We start from the raw sequence: 25,055 nt of genomic DNA on the forward strand, positions 1-25,055 counted from the left end.
CTGTGAACCAATGAAAAACTTTTATGGATGAAATAAAAACTGACATGAGTTTTTCCTAGTTTTATACTGTCCACCCCAATAGGGAACTCAATCTAAAACCTGCCTTTTCCCTTCACCTCTCCTCCTGTTATTCTCCCATTTTCATCTAAATACGGGGTGCCGCCCCCTAGTGGTGACCCACAGTTCTCCCGTTCTTGTCCTCCCGTGTTATATGTGATTGTCTTTTCATGTTTCTTTGGACGAGATGAAACTGAAATGAAATGTCGTTGCTCTGTAACATGTATAATGACAAATAAAGCTGATTTTGATGGTAATTAATTGTGTTTTTGGTCGTCTAAACTTACTAAACACTGAGGGGCGGATTCACAAAGATCTGAAATAAAGGGTGGTAATTTAGTTGCTTCCCTAAATCCTTTAGTGACGCAGTTTCCTCACCTGATTGCAGCAATCATTAGTGCACGAGCAGAACTGGTGCAGACCGTCCCAATTTAAATGAGCGTTTTGCATACTGACATTTGAGAAAGTTAAATTTGAGGCATTTGGACTTCTCTGTCTGCTGCACAAACATTAAATCATGTAGAAAACTAAATTAAAAAAAAAAAAAAAAAAAAATATATATATTTTTTTTTTTTTTTTTAAATTAATGATATTTTTTCCCACTCATTTAATGTGGGTGCTCCGTCTGGTCCTGTAACTTTGCTCTGATCAGTGAATGCAATATAAGCAGATTTGGACAGAAACCACCCTATTGATCTACCATTGATCTGAGTTAAGATCAGCTACACAGTCTGTCAATCAGTCTGTATTATTTGAAGATGAACAACTGGCCATTCTGAACATGCGCAGTCCTGACTCCCTGGGCTTTGTATTCCTTATTAGCACGTGGAATGATGTTTGCACACGTTTTAATAATGATAAACCTTTTGTGAATCCGCCCCTGAGTCTTTCTATGGCGCTTAAGTCCTTTTTTAATTTGGAGAAACAGTCCGGCTCCTCAAACATCCACAGGTGAGGTATTTCATGGCCGTCATGCTAACATGCATTAGAGGACCCAGGTTGAAAAGCATGTGGTAAAATGCATGGACAGACAAGCCTCCAGTCTCATCTGCGTACTTCAGTGCTACAATAGGGGTGTACATGGGGTTGGTCAGATTACGGAAACGTGGGTTGTTGGCTTCAATCACTTTCTTGGTGCACTGTGGGGGAAAAAAAAGAAAAGGTATGACTTGTAGAAGCACTAGAGAAGACAATACAGTCAAATAAATAAGACTCTGTAAAGCTGAGCGGGATATAAACTCACCCTGGCAATGTCGTCAGGAGTTTGTCCCAGAGTCTCAAAGATGTCCACAGAAGACGGAAGGTACACGTTTTTGAAGTAATTCACAGTGTCAGCATCAGCTCCAGGAAATTCTTTCTGTTTCACATCCTGAATCATTTTAGCTTCAAACTCTGTGTGCACTGGGCCCGGCTCGATCATTGACATTCTGTAGAGAGATGCACAATACCAAGGACTAGTTAATAGACTCAACCTAAAGAACAGAACACATGACACTACAATAGTGCTGAATAACAGTGTTTGTTATTAATTTAAAGATATTTTTATTGATTAAATATTGCATGCGCAGTCAAAAAAAACCTGGATTTTGCTGCTTAATTGTAAATACACAAAAGAAGGAAATGTTTAAGCTGCTTTTATTTCAATTTAGGACAATAGAATGTGATGATATGATGATAAAAGAATAATATGAGATAATCGCTAATATTATGTAATATTGCCATAAATTAGAATTTTTAAAAATGCATAAGAGCTGCGTTTAAAATGATTCACCTGATAACAACATTATTTACTTTGTGCCTCTAAACTTGCCGGAGGTTTGCGCTCTCTTGTTGTCAATTTCTGTGTTTTTGATTAATATGTGTTTTTTCATTGTCTAGTGTATTTTTCTGTATTTTGTATGTTTTTTTTTAATTCATTTTGTGCGTTTATTTTCGGAGATGCACAAAATTAGAGCAAGACCCTCAATGGCCAGTTTCCCACGTCTGCTGTGAGGGAATCCAGAAAAAAAAAAAGATGATTAAGAGAAAAAAAAAAAAATATATATATATATATATGTATATATGTGTGTTCTCTATATATACCGATTTCACCTAGGTTAAAAATACTTAAACATATAAATGTTAAATATGTAATAGGTAAACACATGCTGTGACTGGACCACTGAAAGTGAATGTGATATAAAGGTTGGCGCTACTGTGGAAGCGAAATAGATAGGTCAACACTAGTATAATGTCTATAATTTGCGCTTTCTTGCTTTCAATGTGGTTTTAGATGTTTTAATAGTAATTTTTAGTATTCTAAAGGAACTCACGTGACATTAAACTTCAAAAGCTGCACAGCCAAACTCTCACAAAATCCTTCCATGGCAAACTTGGAAGCTGCATACACATCATTAAACACCACTCCTAGAACACACATGAAACATATTAATGAGGTGGTTTTGAGACATGGAGATAATCAATGAGTGATTGTTCTTCTTTTTGTAAATATATGCAGTTCAACAACATCAGCCTCTTCATCAATCCACACCTGTATTCACTCACTCACTCGTCCATTATATCTGAGGTAACTCCTCTACTTCTTCCTCCTCTAATAAAAACAATGCATTAGATTTTATGTAGCGCTTTATCATAGACACTCAAAGCACTTTACAGAATTTACAGGCATTATTCTTTCACTCCACACTTAGTGGTGGTAAGCTACTATTGTAGCCACAGCTGTTCTGGGGATGACTGACGGAAGCGAGGCTTTCACCAACCACCACCAACACACACACACACACACGCACACACACACACACACACACACACACACACACACACGCACACACACACACACACACACACACACACACACACACACACACACACACACACACACAGGTCCAGACCTGCTTAGCTTCTGAGATCAAACGAGATACAGCCACAATCACCTCACAGCTTCTGTCTCTACTCACCTTGTAGTCCCATCACACTGCTGACCACAATGATGTGCCCTCCTTTTCTTTTCTTCATATCTGGCATCACTTCCTTAATCATGCGGATCACCCCAAAGAAATTGGTTTCAAACACTTTCTTCATCTCGTCAATGGGAATGCTCTCCAAGGGACCCACCAGGCCAATACCAGCATTGTTTACTAGATCACAGACAGGGAGAGTAAAGTCAGGAGTTACTGATGGTAAGCAACCTGATGCTGAGGATTTTTCCTTCTTTTACTCACTAAGGACATCTACGTGTCGATCTTTGATGCCGTTGATACACTGTTTGACGGACTCATCATTGCAGACGTCCAGTACAGCCAGGGAAAGAGTCTTTCCATAGGCCTCCCCGGCTGCTTCCACCAGCTTATCTTTGCGTTTCAGATCACGCATTGTAGCGATGACTGCACACATTGAGATGACAGCAAAGGAGAAATCAAACCATTTCAAAGGTTTCATCGTGTCTAAAATATTGGGGGAAGCCTTTGGGTGATAATGGAATCAACACACCATTGGACTGCATTAATCATCTTTTTGAATACTATAGAACACAACCTATATGGTATTTTTAGGGACCAATGCCGATACAATATTGGGGGATTTAAATACCTGATATCCTATGTAGGCCATCTACCGATAACCAATATATTGGTCGATATATCAGGTGATATCTCAAATGAGAACATTAATATACACAGGATACAGGGAGAAAAATTCTTATGATACACAAAATATGGATCAAGCTAAAGAAGCAAAACACTATTAAATTAAAATAAGCACCTTTAATTAGTGACACTTTCAACATAAGGACTGCAAAGCCACTGATAATTTAAAAAAAAAAGGCAAACTCATGCAAACTGTATTTCGCTGTTGGTTTTATTATTGCTTTTGTCTGTTGAATTTTTTCTGCCCTTGTTTCTGTAGCACTTTGAGATTACTAAATGTAAAGTGCTTTACAAATAAAGCTGTTCTCATTATTATTGTATTTACAGAATACAACGTAATGATAAGGACATTAAAAATGAAGTTGCTCAAATCTCAAACAGTGAACATAGATATGGATACACTGATTATTCGGCCGCGCTATTGATTGATGTTGATTAATAGGTGATGGCTAAAATCAACCTGATTAATTGTTGCATGTTCTATTGATAAATACAAACGATACAGACTTGATCCAAGGAGCAGTTTAATTATATTAGGATGAGGCTAGAAACCATGTAACACAGATCCCAGTTAGTGCTAAACCACAAAGAATAGCTACACTATGAACCAGAACGTTCAAATTAATTAAATAGATTACGTAGTTTATACTTAAAGTGATAGAAAAAGTTCTACTAACTTGATTATGTCAAGTTAGTGTAACATGTTCTTTCTTTTTGAGTAACTTCAACTAATAATTTTTCAGTAAATGGAACTATATTTGTTATGAATATGCATAACTTAAAAACACAACTTGATAGAATTTTGTAATTACATGCTAAGAATGATAAAGCTCTATTCTTTTAAATAGGGATTATTTAGGAATAAACTTCATTCATATAGCACTTTAATTTACCTGTTATCAAAAAGTACAAGTAGCCAGTCAGTCAACCTTTTAAGTTCTTGAAAATTATGACTTTTAAGTTAAACAACTTAAAAACAATTGAGGCAATCGATTGCCTTAATTTTTTGAGTTCTAGTAACCTATTCTGGTTTACAGTGTAGCTATAACACACATACAATATTTAAACAATGAACAGCTTCTTTCTGAAGCCAACGAGTAGGAAAACGTGTGTTAAAAATAGCAGCGCTGCTAAACCGTATAGTCTGTCTGTGGTGATGAGCAATCTCGTTAAAGTAACCAGTTGACGTAGCATTAGTCTTACTGTAGTTCTCGCATTAGCAAGTAACTCTAAAATAGCCATGCTTGTCTGCCTGAGTTAACGACTTTGTTGATATTTTGTGTCTGAAAAAGGATGCCGAGGCTGTTCCACATCACATAGTCTTATTAGTGACTAAAGGTTAAGATGGCTGTAGTATAGTTACTGTATGTGTGGAGCTACAAGTAGGTGTAGTAAGCAGGGAGCTTAGCCTTATGTTGGAGACCTTAATCTGATCTCAGTGACCTGAAAAAACCTGGTGCTTTCTGACTATTTTTAAAAACGTACCCTATTTCATAATAAGATAAACCTGAAAATCACCGTTTTCCAATAATTGAAGTTTGTGTTGCATTTTTTTAACATACATTTACTGATGTACACAAAATTATAATGGTGAGTTAAATTTGCAAATAGTGTAAAATGAACAAGCTAATATCCTGTGTAGACAAGTATACTCTTTTAATACGCACAGGGACTAGTGGATGCAGGAATCGCATGAAAAATGTAGTTGCTTAAGAAATAATGGTGTGATGTAAAGTTGCTGTGATGTAAGCTTGTATTAAGTAGCTTTCTCTAACCTATCTCTAAAAACATTTCTTTAAATAATATATCATATACAAACAAACACACTGACACATTCTATGTAATGTTTCTTTGAACATTACAATTTGATTTGTGATTTTCAATTAATTCAAAATGTCAGAATATGAACAGTAATTTTCTATCTCTGTTGTCCCAGTCATGATTTAATGAACCACTAGAGGTCATCATTTGACCTGTTTTTATTTTAAAATGAGTTCCAGACTAAAGCATACAGATTTTAAAACTAGGGGAAGATTAAAGTAATATTAAAATATATTGTTAAATCTGCATTTAATAATTTAATAGTCTAAATTTTGGGCAAGACTGTGCGTTGGCTTGTAAAAAACTAAAATAAAAATAAAAACACTTGCATGATCCTCGTGGGAGAACCAATGAAGCCAATTTGCGGCTCACAAGTTGACAGAAAAATGAGGTCCTCAAAGCCATTTACAGCAGTAATTTGTGATGTAGTAGTAGTAGTGATATTCATGATATTTCTGTTATGAACACAAGCATGAATAGTGTTAGATTCTGATGTTTGGCTCCTTATGATTAAATAGCTTCTCTGGCTGTGTTGTCATAATTAATAAAGTAGAGTTGATAATAAATAAATATATATATATATATATATATATATATATATATATATATATATATATATTTTTTTTTTTTTTTTTTGTGGACGCTGCCTCATTGTTCTCTCATTCGAGGAACATTATGTCATGTTTGATGATCACTAATAAAAAACACAGGTAGCATTAGCTGTGATCCCTTTAAGCAGTTCACTAAAACAGCTTTCACTCCCACAACTACAAAAAGGATCAACATTGGACACAACAGTAACGCTTTACTAGAAGTTTTATACATAAGGCTGACATTACACTGTCATTATCTGTCATTAGCATGAATAAGGTGTCATAAAGGCTTTCATTAAGTGTCGTTTGCCAAATTATGACACCTTTTGGAGCTATGTTGGCACTTTTTGGGTTAGGTGGAGGGATCTAGTGGGGTGAGGGTTAATGTTAGGGCTTAGGGGCTAGGGTTAGGGTAACAAAGGGTTAGAGTTAAGGTAAGGGTTAAGATGTAATGACAGCCTTATGTATAAAACTTCAGGTAAAGTGTTACCGACATAACAATTAACAAGTTATGTTCACCCAATGAATTTGGACGAGTTTGACCCTTTTAGAGTCAGCATTTAAAACATTATTTAAAGCTTTACTTGAAGTGAAGCTTATACAGTGCCACTTTCGATATCGTAGACCACAGCATTCTTAAACACCTGGTGGGCCTCTCTGGTGCTGTTCACAAATGGTTTTTATCCTACCTCACAGACAGGACTTTTATAATAAGTTTGGATATATTCTCCTTTAAGGTCCATAAAATAACATGTGGTGTGCCTCAGGGATCAATTTTAGGCCCTGTTTTATTTAGTCTGTATATGCTCACTCTTAGTGATGACATCAGGAGGCACGAAGTGAACTACCACACTTACGCTGACGATACACAGCTATATATCTCTGTGTCTCCTGATGACACCAGTCCAATGGATGTTCTTTTTAACAGCCATGTGCCATTGACCTTATTTTAACTTGTGTTTCTGTGTGTGATGGACAGGTTTTATACGGGTTGGGCATATTTTTAACTATGTAAAGGCACTTTGAACTGCATCTTTTTGTGTGAAAAGCGCTTTCTCATGTACAAATATTGATTGATTGATAAAATTAAATGGATAAATTATCCAAATTAAGAATTGTGTTGAACTAACCTGACCTCAATTGTTTAGTATCAGAAATGCTCACATTTGTCTAACCTATTGCAAATATTCAGCCAACTTTAATCATTGAGCTTATATGGATTTCATAAGCATAGAGGATTACATTCTGGTACACGTCACACAGATATTGCGTATTTGCGTTTTATTATGTGTTTACGATTCAACAACTTCGAGCAACTTCATTGGGAGAAAAACTGAATATCAAGTTTAAAATACTGTAATTATCAGTTATGAATGCTATACTAAGGATGTTTTCTTTAAAATAAAAACAAAAAAAAGCAAACTGGGATGCACTCACTCACTCAGAGCCATCTCTACATACCGTGGTAACGCTTCTGTTCATCGTTGGCCAGCATCACAGCCATCCTCAGACCGATACCGGAGGAGCAGCCGGTGATCAGCACCACTTTCTGTCCGGGACCCGCCATGACTGCACACTGACACACACGCACACACAGAGCCTTATGGAACGAGTGAAGATCCGGGATGAGATGAGAGTAAGAGGATCAAGACATGGAGAAACCACGTGTGTGTGTGTGTGTGCGTGTGTGTGTGTGTGCGTGTGTGTGTGTGTGTGTGTGTGTGTGTGTGTGTGTGTGTGTGTGACGAAGGCACATGGACAGGGAGCAGGATTATCTACTGACTCCTGTGGGTAAACCAGTGGCAGATAGTGAAGCCAGTTTATATATTCTAGTTTTAAATATCAGACTATGGCCCACATGGTAATGCTGCCGCTTGTTGTGGCAATGATTAGAAAACGTTTCAAATCTATGTGCGGTCATGTAAACACAAATTGCTTTGGCGCCACCTTGTGGCCAATGTGAATACACATTCTTATCTTCACAGTATCCCTTCAGTGCAGTAGCTCCTAAACTATCCTCAGTCCCGTATATATATATATATATATATATATATATATATATATATACTACTACTACTACTACTACTTACTGTGAAATAACCTGGAACTAAACATATCAACCCTGGATCAACCTGTCACTGCGAAATGTTCATGGACATAATTTTTTCATTTAAATGTTCACCTGCACTACTCATCAATGCACTACTGCACTATTATCTTATTATTATTATTGTATTTTTTATTTTATTTCATTATTATTATTATCTGTTATTTTTCTTTAGTTTGCACATATTAGTCTAACTACTCTTATATTTATGTTTATACTTCTTTTTTATTTATTTATTTTTCTTTACTTTCTTTATTCTAGTTGATTGTTATTATTTAACGTTACACTACCTGAGAGAGCACAGGTCACCATAAGAAATTCCTCGTGTGTATTCATACACCCCTGGCCAATAAAGTTGATTCTGATTCTGATATATATATATATATATATATATATATATACCCCCTACTCCTGCACACTTAGAAAGCATAAGGTAACACTTTGACATTTTATACACAAGGCTGACATTACGTTGACATTAAGTGCAATGAGATGACTTTGTTGTAATTTGCGCTTTACAAATAAAGTTTAATTGAATTATTATGACATGACACCTGTCATTAATAAGGTGTAATGAAGGCTGTCATTACGTGTTGTTCACTAAATTATGGCACCTTTGGAGCTATGTTGGCATTTCTTGGGAAAGCATTGTCATGACAACTTGTCATTAAAGGTGCAGTCCGCAACTCTCAGATCCCTCTCTCCCCCTCCCTCCTCGCTGCTCTCTTGCTCCAAACTTCCCAATGTCCCTCCCTCAGAAGAGCTAACAAGCTATCGTTTGTCCGACAGCAACATCACTGTAATATAACATGCACTGTTAAAAGCATATTACTGCAGCGCTTCTCTCTCTCTGTGTGCACACACCTCAGCAGCAGCAGCAACAACACGTGTCACTTACAGCAGCCACATGGAGGCTGCTGTGCACACATGAACAACACATGCACTACAGAGTTCTAGTGTAACAATTACAAATCAAACATAATGTAAATCAAGCAGCAGCAATTACCTTTCAAGCAGAAAAGTCACCATTTCCATTTTCTACTCCTCCAGACCCTACACTGTAAAAAAGACGACGCTCTCGCTCTGGGAAAGGGGCAGGGACTATGAGCATCAGCTGTCAGACAGCCCATCAAACACAATCCTGGCTCTGATTGGTTCTTTTTGCTCTTTTGTTTTTGGGGTTCTTAGAACAAAATGGAGATGGGTGAAAATGAGCATGATATGGGACATTTAAAGAGAAGGCTGAGGTTGAGAGGAAGCACATCAATGTTTGGCTGATTCTGAAAGAGTCTGAAATCACTCTCTACGCCAAGTTGTGTAATTTGTTTTCACGTATACCAAAGCCTTTGCCACAAGTACGTGGTGACAAAGGGCATTGAGCATGTTTGGCTAGTGCAAAACAACGTAACTCGCTATATTTGCATTTTTTTGATGAAATTGTCTCTCTCACACCACTAGAGGGCGGTCTTACAGAGACCAATGTGTAATTTGTGGCAATGCATGAAGGCTCCTGACTGCTGCTCTATTTATATTCTCGTTTCCAATGTTGTCACACAACACAAATTTTCCATGTACCTACTATGACAATTTGTGCACCCCTGGGGGTACCCGTACCCCATTTTGGGAACCTAGACCTTAAACCTCCTTTAGTGATAATGCATTAATCCAAAAGAGGGAGAAAAATAATTAAACACTCGTTATAACAAACATCATTGTAACATTATGGCTTGGCACTCATTAAAAACGATTGTTGCTTGTACAACAAACAAAGCAACACACAGAGTAATAAATCTCTCACTTCTCTTTCGTTTACACATGCATTTAAAAGAATGTGTTGCAAACTTGAGTCAAGCCTACCAGCAACAAGAGGCAGACAGTTGGGAAACATTCATGGAATCTATTTCTTTCGAAGAAACATCTTAGTATTTATAACTGCCTGGATACAAATACCGTCTGTTACTAAAAACAGCAGCTGCCAAATGCAGATGCTGTAAAATGGTTGCACAGCACTGAATGCACGTTTATTCAGTCATATTATACATATAATCAATACACAAACTGTTCACACAAAGTATTCCTCTGTAGAATAGAAAAGCAGAAAATAATTAATAATAACTGAATCCTTGACAGTTTTTATACAAAGAGAAAACCTGTTTCGTTTGACGTTTTGGAATTTGGAAACATTGAGGAGGCAACTTTTGGTTGGTGAAGCATGGTCACTCAAACCTTTCATTCAATTTTTACTCAGTTCATCAACATTCATGAAACACTAATTATAATTTTAGTCTCCATGACTAGGCTCTAGTATGATGAGTTAGATGATGAATTAATGAATATGAATATTTAAGTTCATCATAGATGACCAATGAAGTGTTTTTATTCCAAGCAATATAGTAAGTGATGTATAAAGACGTCATATGGAGGATATTTCATCAAAGTAAATTAATCTTATGTGTCTTTGTCATGTTAGAAGCTAATCTTACGGTGACGGATATTTTGTTCTTGGATTGTGATGCATAACTTCCATTTTTCATTGTTTCCCAATTTCAGCAGCACTACTTTAACATCTGTCTAAAAAACACAGCAGAAAATTCCTTAAACTATAGCTGACGACCACTGTTCAGAAGTAAAGGACATTCGCTATTAGTACAAAGTAAATTGATATATTGTAAGACTTTTTGAATAGTAAGCACAGAAGTCTAAATGTAAACATTGTTCAGGAATGCATGTGACTGTATGCAGGTGTTTAGTTTTTTATTCCTTTAACCAACAGATTCTCTGTTTTAGCCTTTCAGTGACCTGTAGCATGCTGTCAACTATCACAGAAAACGAGACAATAAAGCCCAAAATGAGACCTGTTTAGTCTTTATTGTGTGTGTGTGTGTGTGTGTGTGTGTGTGTGTGTGTGGTGGGCAACGACAGACAGGTAATGGAATTTGGAATCTGCAGCAGCATATTTTTATTAGCCTGGTAGCATCGCTGTCTTGTTCGAGCATGCTGGCTGTGCGCGTGCCAGACAAACGCAAGTTCGTGAATGGAAAGTGTGGCACGAGCGTTTGTTCAGAGTGGAACCTAATCAAACATGCACGTGCAACAATTGCACTGCGAGGCTACGTATGACACATGCTAATTGCTCACTGTGCGCGCGCGCAAGAGAGAGAGAGTCTTGGTAAAACGCACGCGGAGATACAATCACTGAGACGCTAATGTCGCTCACGTGGGCAGGACACGCGCATTAAAAATGAGATGTTAGGGGAGGGAGAGGGAGGGTCGGCCCGGAGGGGGGAGGGTGGTGGGGGAAAGTGAGGAAAGTTGTGAGGGTGAAGCAGGTTCGAACCTCTGCTGAATAAAGGCTTTCCTTCCCGCGCTGCGGTGACCGTCTGTACCCGCTCATCCAGAGGTGAAACAGCTGGAAGCTGTCCCAACAAACCAGTGCCACCGTTCCCTGCATGCGCGTGCTCCCGGTCATCAGCTGCTGGAGTGAAGGGCGCAGGTGCACGCGCTGCTCCGGTCTGTTATAGCTGTTCCCTGACTGTCGGTGTCCCGGGAAGGTGTAGACAGCTCGGGCTCGGACCGGGGCTTGAAGATGGACCCGTGGAGCCCAGTGAGCGCGACACGGCTGCTTCTGCTGCTGCTCACCATGGTTTATACCTCCAGAGCAGGTAGGCTCAGGACTTAATGTATTAATATTTATGTTAACACCCGTGGGCATAAAGTTCCATCTTCCTATCTCAGTCTCAGATCACATGAGACCAGCTGCCAAAAGTCTGATTTAATTAATGCAACTCATCTTCACCTTGCCCTTATTTACAACTCTTGAACTTGAGACTGTTCATTTCATTGTTTTAACTAAGACACACACTACTTCACAAAGTTTAGTACAGCCTTAGTTCCAAAAATCACTCAGAGCAAATTTCTGCTCAACTTTCCCAAAGTCTCTCTTTTTGATGGATTATTATTGCCATACAAGGTCATGCAGGCCTAAAGCTACAGAAACTAACCATCTCTTTTCTGGGCTCCTTGGGCCCTCCGCTCATTAGTTAAACATTGGGAAGCATAGGCCTATATGTCGAGACTTGTCCTGCTCCATACATGCTTCAACATCATACAGCAGCTTACAGAATATTTCACCTCTCCAGCTGGATAATGGTGAACAGACTGAGGCAAAAATGAAGTGAGCTGTGCTGGATTGTTCTGTGGATGCTACATAGAGCAGCCCCTGGAGCAGTGCTGGAACTGCATGAGTAATAGGGACTGATAGATCCAGGTGTCACTGGTGCCTCTCAGCTGCTCAAGAATGCCCTACAAAATATTTGTATCAGCAACAATTATATTGCACTTTATATCATGTCATCACAATACTGTTACGATACAACAATCATCACTGTTTATACCATTGAAAGTATTTTTAGAAATAAAAGTAATACCTTGAGCAGACATAGGCAAGTGGAGGCTTGGGGGCCACGTGTGGTCCCGAATATAAAGCCCAACAGAACACACAAAATAACTGCCAAAACACACAAATGTATACAAAATATACAAAAAAAAAACACAAAAAAAAAACACATACAAGCAAAAATACACAAAATGACTCATAAAACCCAAAATGATGACACAGACAGACACAACAACCACTTAAACAAACAAAATGACTACGAAAACAACACATTACAGAATAGCTTCAAAGACACAAACTGCCAACAAAATGACAGGAAAATACAGAAAACAACAACCACAATACAGGAAGTGACCCCAAAATCGACAACATAAATGCAGAAAATGACACACAATTACTACATGAACACACAAAATCACAGACAATACTCAGATCAATCATTATTCTAAATGCTGACTTAAATGTTGATCATGTGGCACTCGGATCAGATACAATCACTTTTTTTGGCCCTTGCTGTGATAAAGTTGCCCATCCCTGGGCTAGAGCCTTTGTTACAACACGCTTAATAAAAGTTTCTTGAAAAACATACATGATGTAGATCTGGGACATAGAAGCACTCTTATTGAGACACACTATTGGGTTGTGAGAGATATTCAGGTGATAGAAACTGGCTCTAATTACTCAGTGTTGGGCAAGTTACTCTAAAATTGTAATACATTTTTATATCACTTGTTACAGGCATAAAAATGTAACATATTTGTATTATAATATTACCACCTCCAAAATGTAACCGAGTTACACTACTTTAAGTTACTTTTAGCTAATCGCACATTTATGTTATGTGAAGCCATTTTAAAATACTGATACTATTCCAGATTAATGTCTCCAAATGTGACAGCACAAAACACTTTTCTTTTTCTTTTAAAAATGTATCTGTTAAAGCTGCTATCCGGAGTTTCTGTGAGAACATCTCAATGTCCCGCCTTCAACAGCTCCACTTCCTTCCTTAAAGTGTTGACACTGGCTCCCAGTCAGCCTCAGAATAGACTTTAAAGTTCTGCTGCTGGTGTATAAATCTGTGAATGGGTTTGGTCCAGAATACATCAGTGAGATGTTAGTCAGGTATGAACCCAGCAGGTCTCTCAGATCTATGGACACAGGTCAGATAGTGGAGCCCAGAGCTCACAGTAAACATGGTGATGCTGCGTTTAGTTGTTATGCTGCAAAGAAGTGGAACAAACTGCCAGCAGAGCTGAAGTCAGCATCTAATGTGAACATTTTTAAATCAAAGTTAAAGGCACTTTTTTTCTCTACTGCGTATGATTGAAAGGGAGATTTTTGGTCATGTTGTTAATGTAATGTGTTTGTTGATGATTTTGATTGATTTTACTGATGATTTTAAATGTTCTTATTGATTTTACGCTGTTGAATGTTTTATCATGTAAAGCACATTGAGTTGCCTTGTGTATGAAATGCGCTATACAAATAAATTTGCCTTGCCTTGCCTCCCCTGCTTCTGCCAATCGACCAGAAGCTACGCCTCTACGTTTGTGCATGCGCATTGCAAAACAAAACAAAGTCGCATAAATACAAAAACAACACATTTATTGTTTGTGTCATAACTTTTAATTAAAACATGTTTATTACCTGTCCATGAGAAATGTCACCAAATCCTGGTCCTTTCGGAATTCTTTTAAAAGCCGGAAGTCCCTCCACCTTTGAAAAGCAGCTCCGAGATAAATTATTTTGCGGTCACGAGGACGATTATTCATAACAAGCTTTGTACCCAGACTTTTCTTTTGTCTTTTAATAGAAGCTTTATACTTTGGCAATCGTGGAATGAGTAACTTTGGAGTTCAGGTATCATTAGGTATGAACAGTGATGTGCAGTCAGGGTAGGCAAGGTAGGCAGTGCCTACCCAAGGGTCAATTGATATTTAATTTGTTTTAAAAAAAAATATAATTATAAGTAATTTATTTTTAAATTTCCGATAGCCTACAGTACCTATAAGTATGAAAGTGTCAGCATTTTGTGTGTTTCATAAACCAAATGACTATACAGCGCTATTTCCTGGTACCGATGCACAGTTTCACTCCGCTGGAAGGCAGGAGGAGGCCACACCCTCTTTCAAAAGCACATTGCTGCTCTGCCTTTGGCCCAATAGTGTGTTTTTGTGTTTGCGCATGCGCAGTCAGTTCTCCAAGATGAAAACCATTTACGTAAAAAGTCAGCTCTCTATGCTGCCTTTGGATGTAACCGCGCTATGCTAAATGCTATACGTAAGTTCAGAGTGCATTAGTGAATTGGTCAAGCGTGGCTGCTTGCTGTTCTCTAGCTAGTGGGCGGGATAACACTACAGGCAGGATGACAGCGCTAGAACCGATAAATAAACTTTCTTTTGAGGAAAAACAACAGCTTTTAAAAGATGGGAGACCAACACCTGAGCCCCCAGACCTTCAGCAAAGAAAAGGTCAGAACATTGTTCGTACTTTCCTCAGTGAATGGTACATAAGGAAGGATTGCTTTGTGGATGCGCCTCACTGAGGCTGTTCTGAGTTGTTGTGATTTTCGCCATGTTCCTGTGTTTCCAACACAAACAATAGATGCGCTGCCGTGTCATGAGCTGTATCTTGTTGGGAGAGTATGGAGGCTATATTAAATAATTGTTTATGTTTCTTTAATGGTGTTTTATGATGTTGATTTTGTTTGATTAACACTTGCCAGCCAAAACATATGAAATTGTCATTGGTGGTCTTGATTTGCAACGTGCCTACCCAACAATTGTGGTCACGGCACGTCACTGGGTATGAATTAATAAATTTGAAATTGTGAGAGTAATTCCACCTTACAAATGTATAGTCCGTTTCCATGGCCATGCATTGTGATTTGCGACAGTCCGCTCTGCAGGAAGAAAGTTGGTGCGGAGGTTCTTCTTCTACGCCGCAGAAATGGGTAGAATTTACGATGGTGTCTTTTCATTGGAATATCAGTGGAATTCATTAAAGTCTCCATATAACTTGAGTTACTGAGATTGTAACGAGTAATATGTTGCTGATTTTTATAATTTCAGTAATGCGTTATATTACTGCGTTACTTAAAAAAGGAATATATTACAGTAACTTGTTACTTTTGTAATGCGTTACTTCTAATATTGCTTCACTCAGTTGATTACAAGTTGTGTTATTGCAATCATTACTGTAAATATTTTTGCTATAGATTCGTTTTTAATGTATTATTAATTTTATTGTTTAATTTGACCTTTTCAATTTCACACATACAGACAACCATACAAAAGAGTATATTTTACACAAATGTGCAATAAACAATGCAACTGAATATAGATATGTTTGAAAGGTTACAGCACGACTATAGCAGATTGATTCATTGCCTTCAGCAGGTGCAGAAAGTAAACACTCCTCCAAGCCAACAGGTGGCAGTAGCACAAATGGGCTCCAAGGTGTGAAATTGAACACAACAGAATTTAAGAAGAAAGGCAGGGTTTGTAATCAGTTTATTATGTACAGAAACATAAAAAGGATATTATTAAAATCAAATACACACTTTTTAGCGAACATGCGATCTCGACTCAGAAAGGCATGGGTGGAGGTTTTTATTTTTTATTTTTTATATCAAACCTTTTTTTCTCTGACTGGCAAGTGCAGGTGTAAAAACCAAGCTTCAAAGTATGTATAGCAGCGGTGGACAAAGGTGGGGTGCAGGTGTCCATGCGTGACCAAAATAACAAACGTGCACCAGCTTGTGCACTTTTGCACACGTATGATTTGGAGATGGATAGTAGTGAAAGATGATGAGTCGGCTCCTGATTGAACTGAAAGTGAAAAAGTTGTATCGGGACATCCCTACTATAAATTACAATATTTAATTTCAAGTAAAACCATAGTTTTCATCAGTCCCCGGGTGTTTGGCTGGGGGCTTCTCACCCCCTCTTCCTCCCTCCCACCACAGCCTCTTCCTCCCTCCCACTGCACCACGTCCTCACGGGGGTCCCTTGTCCTGCCTATGGGTCTCGCTGGTCTCTGTAGATCCTCTCCCTCCGGAGTCTCTTGCACCTCGTCCTCCAGCAGTGCCAGATAAACCACTGTGCGTCTATACGCATTGTCTGCGCGTTCCTTTTTATTACAGCTACAGGTGTTGCAGCCAATTGATCAGCAGTTTTGCGCAATTATCATGTGATTTTAATTACAGTTATTATCATTAATATAAAACTGTATTTCTAGGCGCTCGCACGTTACTCTGGGGTGTCAGTATAATTTTTTTCCTCCATTGTTTTTGGCAAATACATCCTTCATATATGATATGTGTTGTGAAATGTTCAATTATTTCACACAAATGTATCTATTTCACAGAGCTGTCATTAATTTTATTCTTCTTGTGTTGGGGTCAGAGTTTCCCGTTTCTCATGATTTTGTGCGTACGGCAGGGTCAGATCTGCCGTTGAAGTGTGCTCATTATCTCGCCAGGTTTTTTTTTTTATAAGTCCCAAACGTTGCTTATATGTGGCGTACGCTTTCTTTTTTACGTACGCAGCGTTTATAAATGAGGCCCCTGAAGAATGGTTGTGTTACTTGAAAATGACACGAGCACTATTACCTCTCATAGTTTCATTAAGCATTTTTCTTTTGTTTATGCGCAATTTATTCATAATCAATGTAATCTATTCATTAGACAGTTAGTTTTAAATGCATAGATGCATACAAAGTGTTTGACATTCCACATAGAATGTTTTATAGACTTTATATAATATACTGTCCACATTTCTTGCTTTCAGAGATTCCTAAAGATAGGAATTGTTCTCTTACTAGAAAATGTTTTATTGGATGCTCTGACACATTGGATGTGTTGACACAAGCACTTACCTCATCGAATTGACATTTATTTTATTATATTTATGCAGGGTATCCACACCATGTCTTGTTCTCATGCATGTTATTTTGAAATTGTGTTCTTTATTATTATTATTATTAATAATAATAATAATAATAATAATAATAATAATAATAATAATAATAAAAGAACCTAGTTTGATCGTTCTACACATGTTTTTGTACTTTTTTATTGCATGGGAGAGATTTTCTTATCAAAAATTGCTCCAATGTGCATAAAACTCCATATTTTGATAAATCCAAATCATGTAGTCAGATAGATACCACTATTACACATATCTGAGCACTTCTCAGTTGAGAAATTTGTCCAATGAGGCGCATAGCGCTTGTGCGTAAAATGGCCCGTCCCTCCTTTACCCAGCTCTGATTGGCCAGGGTTAAACCCCGACCCCATAGTGTTTGATATCACCAATTTCTACAGGCTCTCAGCTTTGCAACACAGTGTCAAACATTGTAATTGGTCAAAGCATTGCTGAACGAGACACATGCGTAACAGCACCAAGGAGTGGAACCACAGCATATAGCAGCACAGAGACCTGAATAAAAATAGACATGGGTTTATTTCAAGCCAAATGCAACTAGGACTGCAACTAATGACTATTTTAATAGTCGACTAGTCATCGATTATTGAAACGATTAGTCGACTAATTGGATGACAAATCGTACATTTATTTGCTCTATGTTGCTACAATCTTTTAAATTTGGCTTTTGGGCAAATGACAAATAAAAACAATAAATAAATAAATAAAACAATTCTCAACTTAGTGTAAACAGGTTCCTTACAAACACAAAATAAATTAAATACGTCAACACTAGAATCTGCTTCAGTTATATCATTTACACATTAAATAGCTGTGCATATTGGTCATTCCATTAGTGTTATTGTATGAAATTAATTTATTTCCTCATTAATAGTGAAATTATTTTCTAAAAGAAAATAAAAAGAACATGAAAAGCAAAGATAACTAACATTAACATTAGTGTTTTTACTGTTTAATATAAACCACTGCTGTTGAATCTAGTTTATATTATATATTTAATGAATTACATAAAGTTATGGTTGATAAATATCTCTCTGATTTCTATAATTAAACCAGATCAAGCTGATGATTTATTCATTCAGGATATTTAGGTGTAATAATCTCAATAGTGACATTACTGTCACTATGTGTCGCTGCTCATCACAGCTTCAGGTACAATGAAGAACAGAGCAATGTGTGTGAGCGGCGTCGATAGCGCTGAGCTCCCAGTAACAGCGACATATTCCAACCAGTGTGAATGTTTTTGATGGTATATCTTCCTCTAATCTTGTCGGTAATGTGCATACAGCTCTGAGCACGGATATATAGAAGGTTAGACGAGCCACCCCTCATGAAAAACAATGTTCTGCTCCGTCCACAGCTTGAAAAAGACGGCGATGACGTAACCCACAATTGTCGACAAATACATTTGTCGGTGACTAATGCTGTTAACGACAATGTTGAGTAATTGTTGCACCCTTAATTGCAACATCTACTGTAGTGGTCAAACATAAGACTAATAATGATTGGAATCAATTTGACTGACACATTACAGTTTTAAACTTTGCCACAGTTGTGGCCAAGTACAAAATCACATGTATCTTTGGCCTAATGTTTATTGTTATCACCAAACTTGCAGCAGTTGATGTTCATACATTAATTCAATTATTTTTGATTTTACAGCCTTTTTAATGATAATTGGCTTTATATTTTATGTAAATCTGTAATGTTTTTGGGTGGACTACAGATTTCTTTAAAACATGATTTATTGTCACTCAGTATCATATATTCCCTAAATTTCACATCATCTGTAACCACTAAGTTTCCTACTTCAATCTGAACAAAAAATTGCCATGTAGGTAATTTGTTATGGGTATGTGATTTTTGGCGAAAAGTGGCTGGGCTTGAGGAAGCAGAATTTCCCATTAGTTTGATCCAAAGACTGAAGGGCAGAGGATTTTTATTTATTTCTTTTTCTTTTTTAGAACAGTTTTAGTAACTGTTGTTAGTGCTTAGTCATTTCATTTGGTTTTCACTTCAGTGTTTGAAATGGGAGATTTGAACTTTAGTGTTTTTAGTCTTTTTATTAAAAAGTTTCATATCATGTGCTGCTTCTTTTTATTTTCAGTCAGAACTCTGGGATTATGTTATCCATGGCATGCATCTCTATTTTATTCATCCAGGAGGTGGGTTACAAAAACATGTACTATATTTAAAAAAGTGAGTACCAAGCAACAACTCAAGGTGCTCCGCTGAAGGCCAGACCAAAAATGTTAAGTGCTCCCTTTTGTATAGTTTGACAGTTTCATTCATCATATAATGTATTCATCACAGAAATATTTTGTTAGCATTTTTTTTAATCAGTGAATTGCCAAACATGTGATTTCATTTCACACTTCACCATGTTGGCGCCACCTGCTTTGTCTGATGCTGACAGCGCCTGAAAGTAATAAAATGTGTTAAAAACCTTTGTAATTTAAATCTTCTGACTTAAATTTTTTCTCATTTTTAATTGAAAGTTGAGCGGGTCAGAAAATGGATGGATGTGCCGATGTCATTAATGCATCTTTAATGTCTGTCTGTTTGTCTATTATGCTATCAGACACCTGGCTGTCAGCAGGTTGGGTTACCTGTGAATTATTGCTCATAGACATCTAAACAATGTGGTCAAATTTTGGTCAAGCATGTTGTGATCTGGCTTGAGGCATTTCAGACACTTACCTGCCTTAGCTAACAGGTAGTTATTAGCCTGACATGTGCTATTTGTTTCTTCCAAAGTACCCGTATTTTAATTCTTTGAGTTTCAAAATTATTTGGTTCCTTAAGGCCAAGGGTAATACAGTTAAATATAATGAAATTGCATGGGTGGTGTCCTCCCACCAGCCAAAAACATACAAGGTTAATTGGAGTCTCCAGATTGCCTGTAGGAGTGAATGGGAGCGTGAGTATAATGATGATGGACTGGTGCCCTGTCCAGGTTGTACCCTTGCATAGTGCGCCTTGTACCAGCACACACTCGTGACGCTGAATGGGAAAAAGTGGGTTGGACAATGAATTAATTCTGAAATGTTTATTTAATTGGCGAAGGCAAGGCAAATGTATTTGTACAGTGCCTCTTCGAGGTGCTTTGCATCAGTGATCTTGAACCTTTTGTGTGCCTCAGACCACTAATTATACCGGGCATTAAATTAGCTCTTCTGTGGAGTCTGTGCGATGATGCACTTTTGGCAACATAATCCAAGATGGCCGCCCGGACTAGAGCCAAGACGAATTATTCAATAAAAACCTTAAAAGACATGTAGTTAATGCTGCATCCACAGGCCGTAATATCACCAAGTTTATCATTGTACCGGTTGTTAGAACTGTTATTTTTTTATTCCTGGTTATTGTTTTCCATAATTTTACAGGGCTTTATTTTCTGGTGATTAGTTCCTATCTCCTTCTGCTCCGCGGACCAAAGTGAAACAGCATGTCATTGTTGAGTTGCAGCTTCAAAGCTACAGTCATAATAAAGGTGAAAAGAGTAAAACGTTTGTTGTGTGTTTTTCCCAATAGACGTGATACGTCACGTTGACCCCGTCCAGTCTGAGCCTTCCCAACCCCCAGACCTAAAGCGTAATTAAATAGAATTGGTTTTTCCATGTAAACACAAAGCAGAACATTTTGATTCCGAATGATTTCATTCTGAATAACTAATTCAAAATTAAAAAACCTTGTGTAACTGTGGTCATTGTGTGCTGTGCACGAGAATTAATCCCCCTTACTCCTAACTGTTATACAGTTCAAGAGCCTTCAGAAGTCACGTAGTTAGTAAGTTAGTCCACATAGTGAATCTTATCCCAGTATGAATACAGCTGTTGAAGACATTCTTTAGAGAACAGTTGTGTACCATTGTCATTATGAAGAACACACCAGACAGGTCATAGGGTAATGTTATTGAGAAGTCTTTGTAGAATTTGATCACACTCAGCCAACAGTGCACTTCAGAGCTCCAAATGACGAGGTCCCCACAAAGGGAGCCTGACCCGGCCCACCGCCCCATTGACATCCCTGGTGAAGGTGCGCCCCAGGGGACAAAGCCAAAGCGCCCAGACGAGCCGGCGGAGAAACCCACAGCAACCCTCTCCTACCCAGCAACCCGGAACGCAAGCACCGCCCCCGAGCAGTAGCTACCCCTATAGCCACCCCCATCCCGGACCTCCCCAGCCACGAGTCCCACCACCCTAGGCTACCTGACAGACCACCCCCTTGCCAACCCACCCGGATAGTTCCATCTCCGCAGATCTTCTGTAACTTTATCCAACAGTGGATCCAGGTTTAGTTTAATTAGTTAACTTAAATTTGATTATATATTTAAGCTTTTTGGCTGGCAGGATTCCATGATTTTTTGTTAAGGGGAGGATTGATGATTTTGACCAGTTAATGGAATAGTCTGATAGTTTAGAGAAGCTGTTTAATAGAATAAATACTTCTTCTAATGAGGATTGGGGCTCTTCCAAATAAAGTAAAATATCATCCGCATAAAGATTAATTTTGTGTTCTGAGATGAAGAAGTGGATTCCTTTAATAACAAAGTTCTGACGTATAGATGCTGCGAGAGGTTCAACGAATATTGCAAAAAGCAAAGGTGAGAGTGGCAGCCTTGTCTGGTTCCCCTCAGTAGTGTGAAGCTTTGGGTTGTTATTTTGTTTGTGGTTACTGAAGCATTAGGTTTCGTGTACAGAATGGAGATCCATTGTATGAATGATTCTCCAAAGCCAAATTTGCCAAGGACAGCAAGGAGGAAATGACTAGTTGACTCTATCAAATGCTTTTTCTGCATTGAGTGACAAGATTATTGTTTTCTTTTTAGAGCTCTGTGCCATGTTGCTCAAATTAAACATTGTTTGTGGAGTGAATTTTTTAAATAAATCCTGTCTGGTCTTGGTATATTATTGACTGTACTACTTTTGCTTGTTGTGTTTTTAATACCTCTTAGCATAAAACAGGGGTGGGGAACACCAGTCCTCGAGGGCCTGATTCCTGAGACTTTTAGATGTGTCCCTGCTCCAACACACCTGAATCAAATAAATGGCTGGTTATCATGCTTTTACAGAGCTTGATGACAACACATTGGTTTCATCCAGTTGTGTTGGAGCAGGGAGATATCTAAATGTCTCAGGAATCAGGCCCTCAAGGACTAGATTTCTACTCCTGGTATAAAGTATGGGACAGAGGGGCCGGTTAGTGATGGATGGAGCCAAACATGATTGACGACGGGTCACCTTCCATCCAGTTGGACAATGATCCTAACATACAGCCGAGCTACAGTGGAATGGTTTAGACCATGACCGTTCAATTTAGGGCCCTCGGGCCAAAATTGCCCGCCCAAGAGATTAGTTTTGGCCCGCTGCCTATATTTGAAATAGTTTTTTGTATTTTTTGATATTTTTTAAAATATACAAAATTATGTAATACAGTACAGGAATTTATAAGAAAAAAATCTAAAGCTTCCTATAAAGTGTCTTTGAGTTTTCTTTGAAAAGTGCTATATAAAACTTTATTATTATTATTATTATTATTATTATTATTATTATTATTATTATTATTAATAAAGCTAAGGTCCAATTACATTATTTTTTCTTGAGTTTTAAATAATAGAGTAGAATAGCCTTTTATTGTCATTGCCCTGCAAAAGGTACAATGAAATTTGGGGGGCTCCCAAAGAGCCATGCACAAAAAAACAAGGAGAAACAAGAGTAATATGTATACAATAAAAGTGTAGAAAAAAACATTATCTGCATTAAAATCTTAAAGTGACTGCAGTTCTGCAGGAGTACATAACGTGTACATGTTGTCCTATTTTGATGAATTTATATTGCTCTAAATGTTTTTGAAGACAGATTTCATAAATTTATGCCATGAAACACAATAAAGAAAAGTGTTCTTCAAATTAAAAACTAATTGTTTATTTTGCACAGTTATCTTATTGGCATATTTAATTTCATGCACTGGAACATGAATGTTTAGTTTTGGTCCACAGCCCACCACTGCGATTAATTTTTGGCGCTTCAATGAAAAAATCTTGGGCACCCCTGGCGTAGACCAAATTATATTAATGTGTTAGAATGGCCTTTCTTTGTGTTGTACAAAGTTCATATTTTTGCTTAGCCTAGATGCTGCAGCAACATGCTAACAGCAGTTAAGCAAAAGTTGTGGATCACAAATAACATCTTGATTTTTAATGAGGGTTATTGAATAAGCTCAGAGCCATTTATCAGCTATAAGTTAGAGCAAGCTGCACAAAATTAGTAAAGAGCTGCACATTTGACCACCCACTATAGTACAAAATATGGTGGAAATACTCATGATATTATATATATACATGATATTGTCACAGAAGATGTCGGTAAGGCTCATATACAGTAGCTGTTTCCTATGGTGAAGTCCATCGAATCGTGTCATACATCAGATTTTTATTTAGGATTAACTTCTGTCTCTTTGACCAATTTAAAAAAAAAAAAAACTAATTGTGAATGATCATGTCCAAAAACTTGTTCATTTTTCCTCAATAGAATAACAGGTCAAGCCCATTAAATGCTGTGGGCAACCTGCTAATATTTGAGCTAAGCTCAGAGCTCCACATTGGCATCTCAGACTTGCAAACATCTGTACATGCTCTTTTGAGACACTAGAAATTGGTTAGAGCTGTTCCCCAATCTGTTTTTGTTGGATTGTGCTGAGCTCAATTGAAATCAGATTTATTCTGCAGTAGTGGGTTACCTTTTAATACAGTTATTTTCACTTGTTTCCAAATTTATTTAGTGAGCAACAATTGTATCTAATAATAACGATGCATAACTTTGAATGTATGAGTGTATTTAGAAATATTTGACAAACATGACTGGTGGCATGTCTAGTATGCATCCTGCTTCCTGATGACCTGCTTCAATGTTCCACTGTTTGCTGAAGCACAATTAGGAGATGAATGGATATATAGATAATGAATGGTAGGATGCTGCATGCAAAACATGCAACGTCCTAGTATTATTGTTAGTAAACTTAGCCTCAAGGTTGCAATTCTGCTGATTAGTTGACAATTTAGAACATAAGATAAGCTCTTGCCTATCACATTTGTCCCCATGTCTTTATTACACTTTGTGGCCTACACTTCTAGGGTTTAGAAATGATCTCAACCTTTGAAAGATCTCACAGCCAAGAATAATAGAACACAAAGCCACATGAAGCAGTGTGTAACTCTCTGAGGAGAGTCATGGCCTTGCAAATGGCAAATATTGATGCAGGCTTTGATCCTTGTTTTAGGGGAATACCCGCTTTGTTGTAATACATGTGCTGTATGTGTGTCAGTAAACTGCTTCAATATTTAGAAGAGGACTGGTGCAGTAATTGGCACAAAATGTACTCGAGGCAAATCTTAATGTGAACAGAAAAAAACAACCTCCCAAAGTACAAGCTCAAAAATCCAGCAATAAGTTACAAACCAAGAACCAGAATTAGCTCAAAGAAATAAAA

The 25,055-nt window shown here is 37.7% G+C and overlaps 2 protein-coding genes across 2 annotated transcripts in view; one reads left to right on the plus strand and one right to left on the minus strand.

Moving 5' to 3' along the window:
- Positions 1-709: 709 nt before the first annotated feature.
- LOC114462058 (retinol dehydrogenase 8-like) lies at positions 710-11,694 on the minus strand. The gene is made up of 7 exons (XM_028444654.1): positions 11,560-11,694; positions 7,577-7,691; positions 3,279-3,440; positions 3,015-3,194; positions 2,370-2,463; positions 1,301-1,484; positions 710-1,196 (listed from the first exon to the last, which is right to left on the minus strand). Exons 1-7 carry the CDS (start codon positions 11,689-11,691, stop codon positions 969-971), a joined length of 1,095 nt encoding a protein of 364 aa, XP_028300455.1. The 5' UTR covers positions 11,692-11,694; the 3' UTR covers positions 710-968.
- The window catches only part of LOC114462061 (collagen alpha-1(XI) chain-like), a 69,843-nt gene continuing 56,327 nt past the window's right edge, over positions 11,540-25,055 (plus strand). Inside the window, 1 exon segment of the mRNA XM_028444667.1 lies at positions 11,540-11,884. Within this exon segment, the coding sequence (XP_028300468.1) occupies positions 11,809-11,884 (76 nt within the window). The 5' untranslated portion in view covers positions 11,540-11,808.

The sequence above is a fragment of the Gouania willdenowi genome, chromosome 1 (assembly GCF_900634775.1).
Source record: "Gouania willdenowi chromosome 1, fGouWil2.1, whole genome shotgun sequence".
In the NCBI taxonomy this organism is placed as follows: Eukaryota; Metazoa; Chordata; class Actinopteri; order Blenniiformes; family Gobiesocidae; genus Gouania; species Gouania willdenowi.

Coding starts and splice junctions, on each gene's coding strand:
- LOC114462058 (XM_028444654.1), bottom strand. CDS start 11,691: ATGACCGGGAGCACGCGCATGCAGGGAACGGTGGCACTGGTTTGTTGG. Junction 7,692..11,559: donor AAAGCCTTTATTCAGCAGAG/GTTCGAACCTGC, acceptor CGTGTGTGTCAG/TGTGCAGTCATGGCGGGTCC. Junction 3,441..7,576: donor TGAACAGAAGCGTTACCACG/GTATGTAGAGAT, acceptor CAATGTGTGCAG/TCATCGCTACAATGCGTGAT.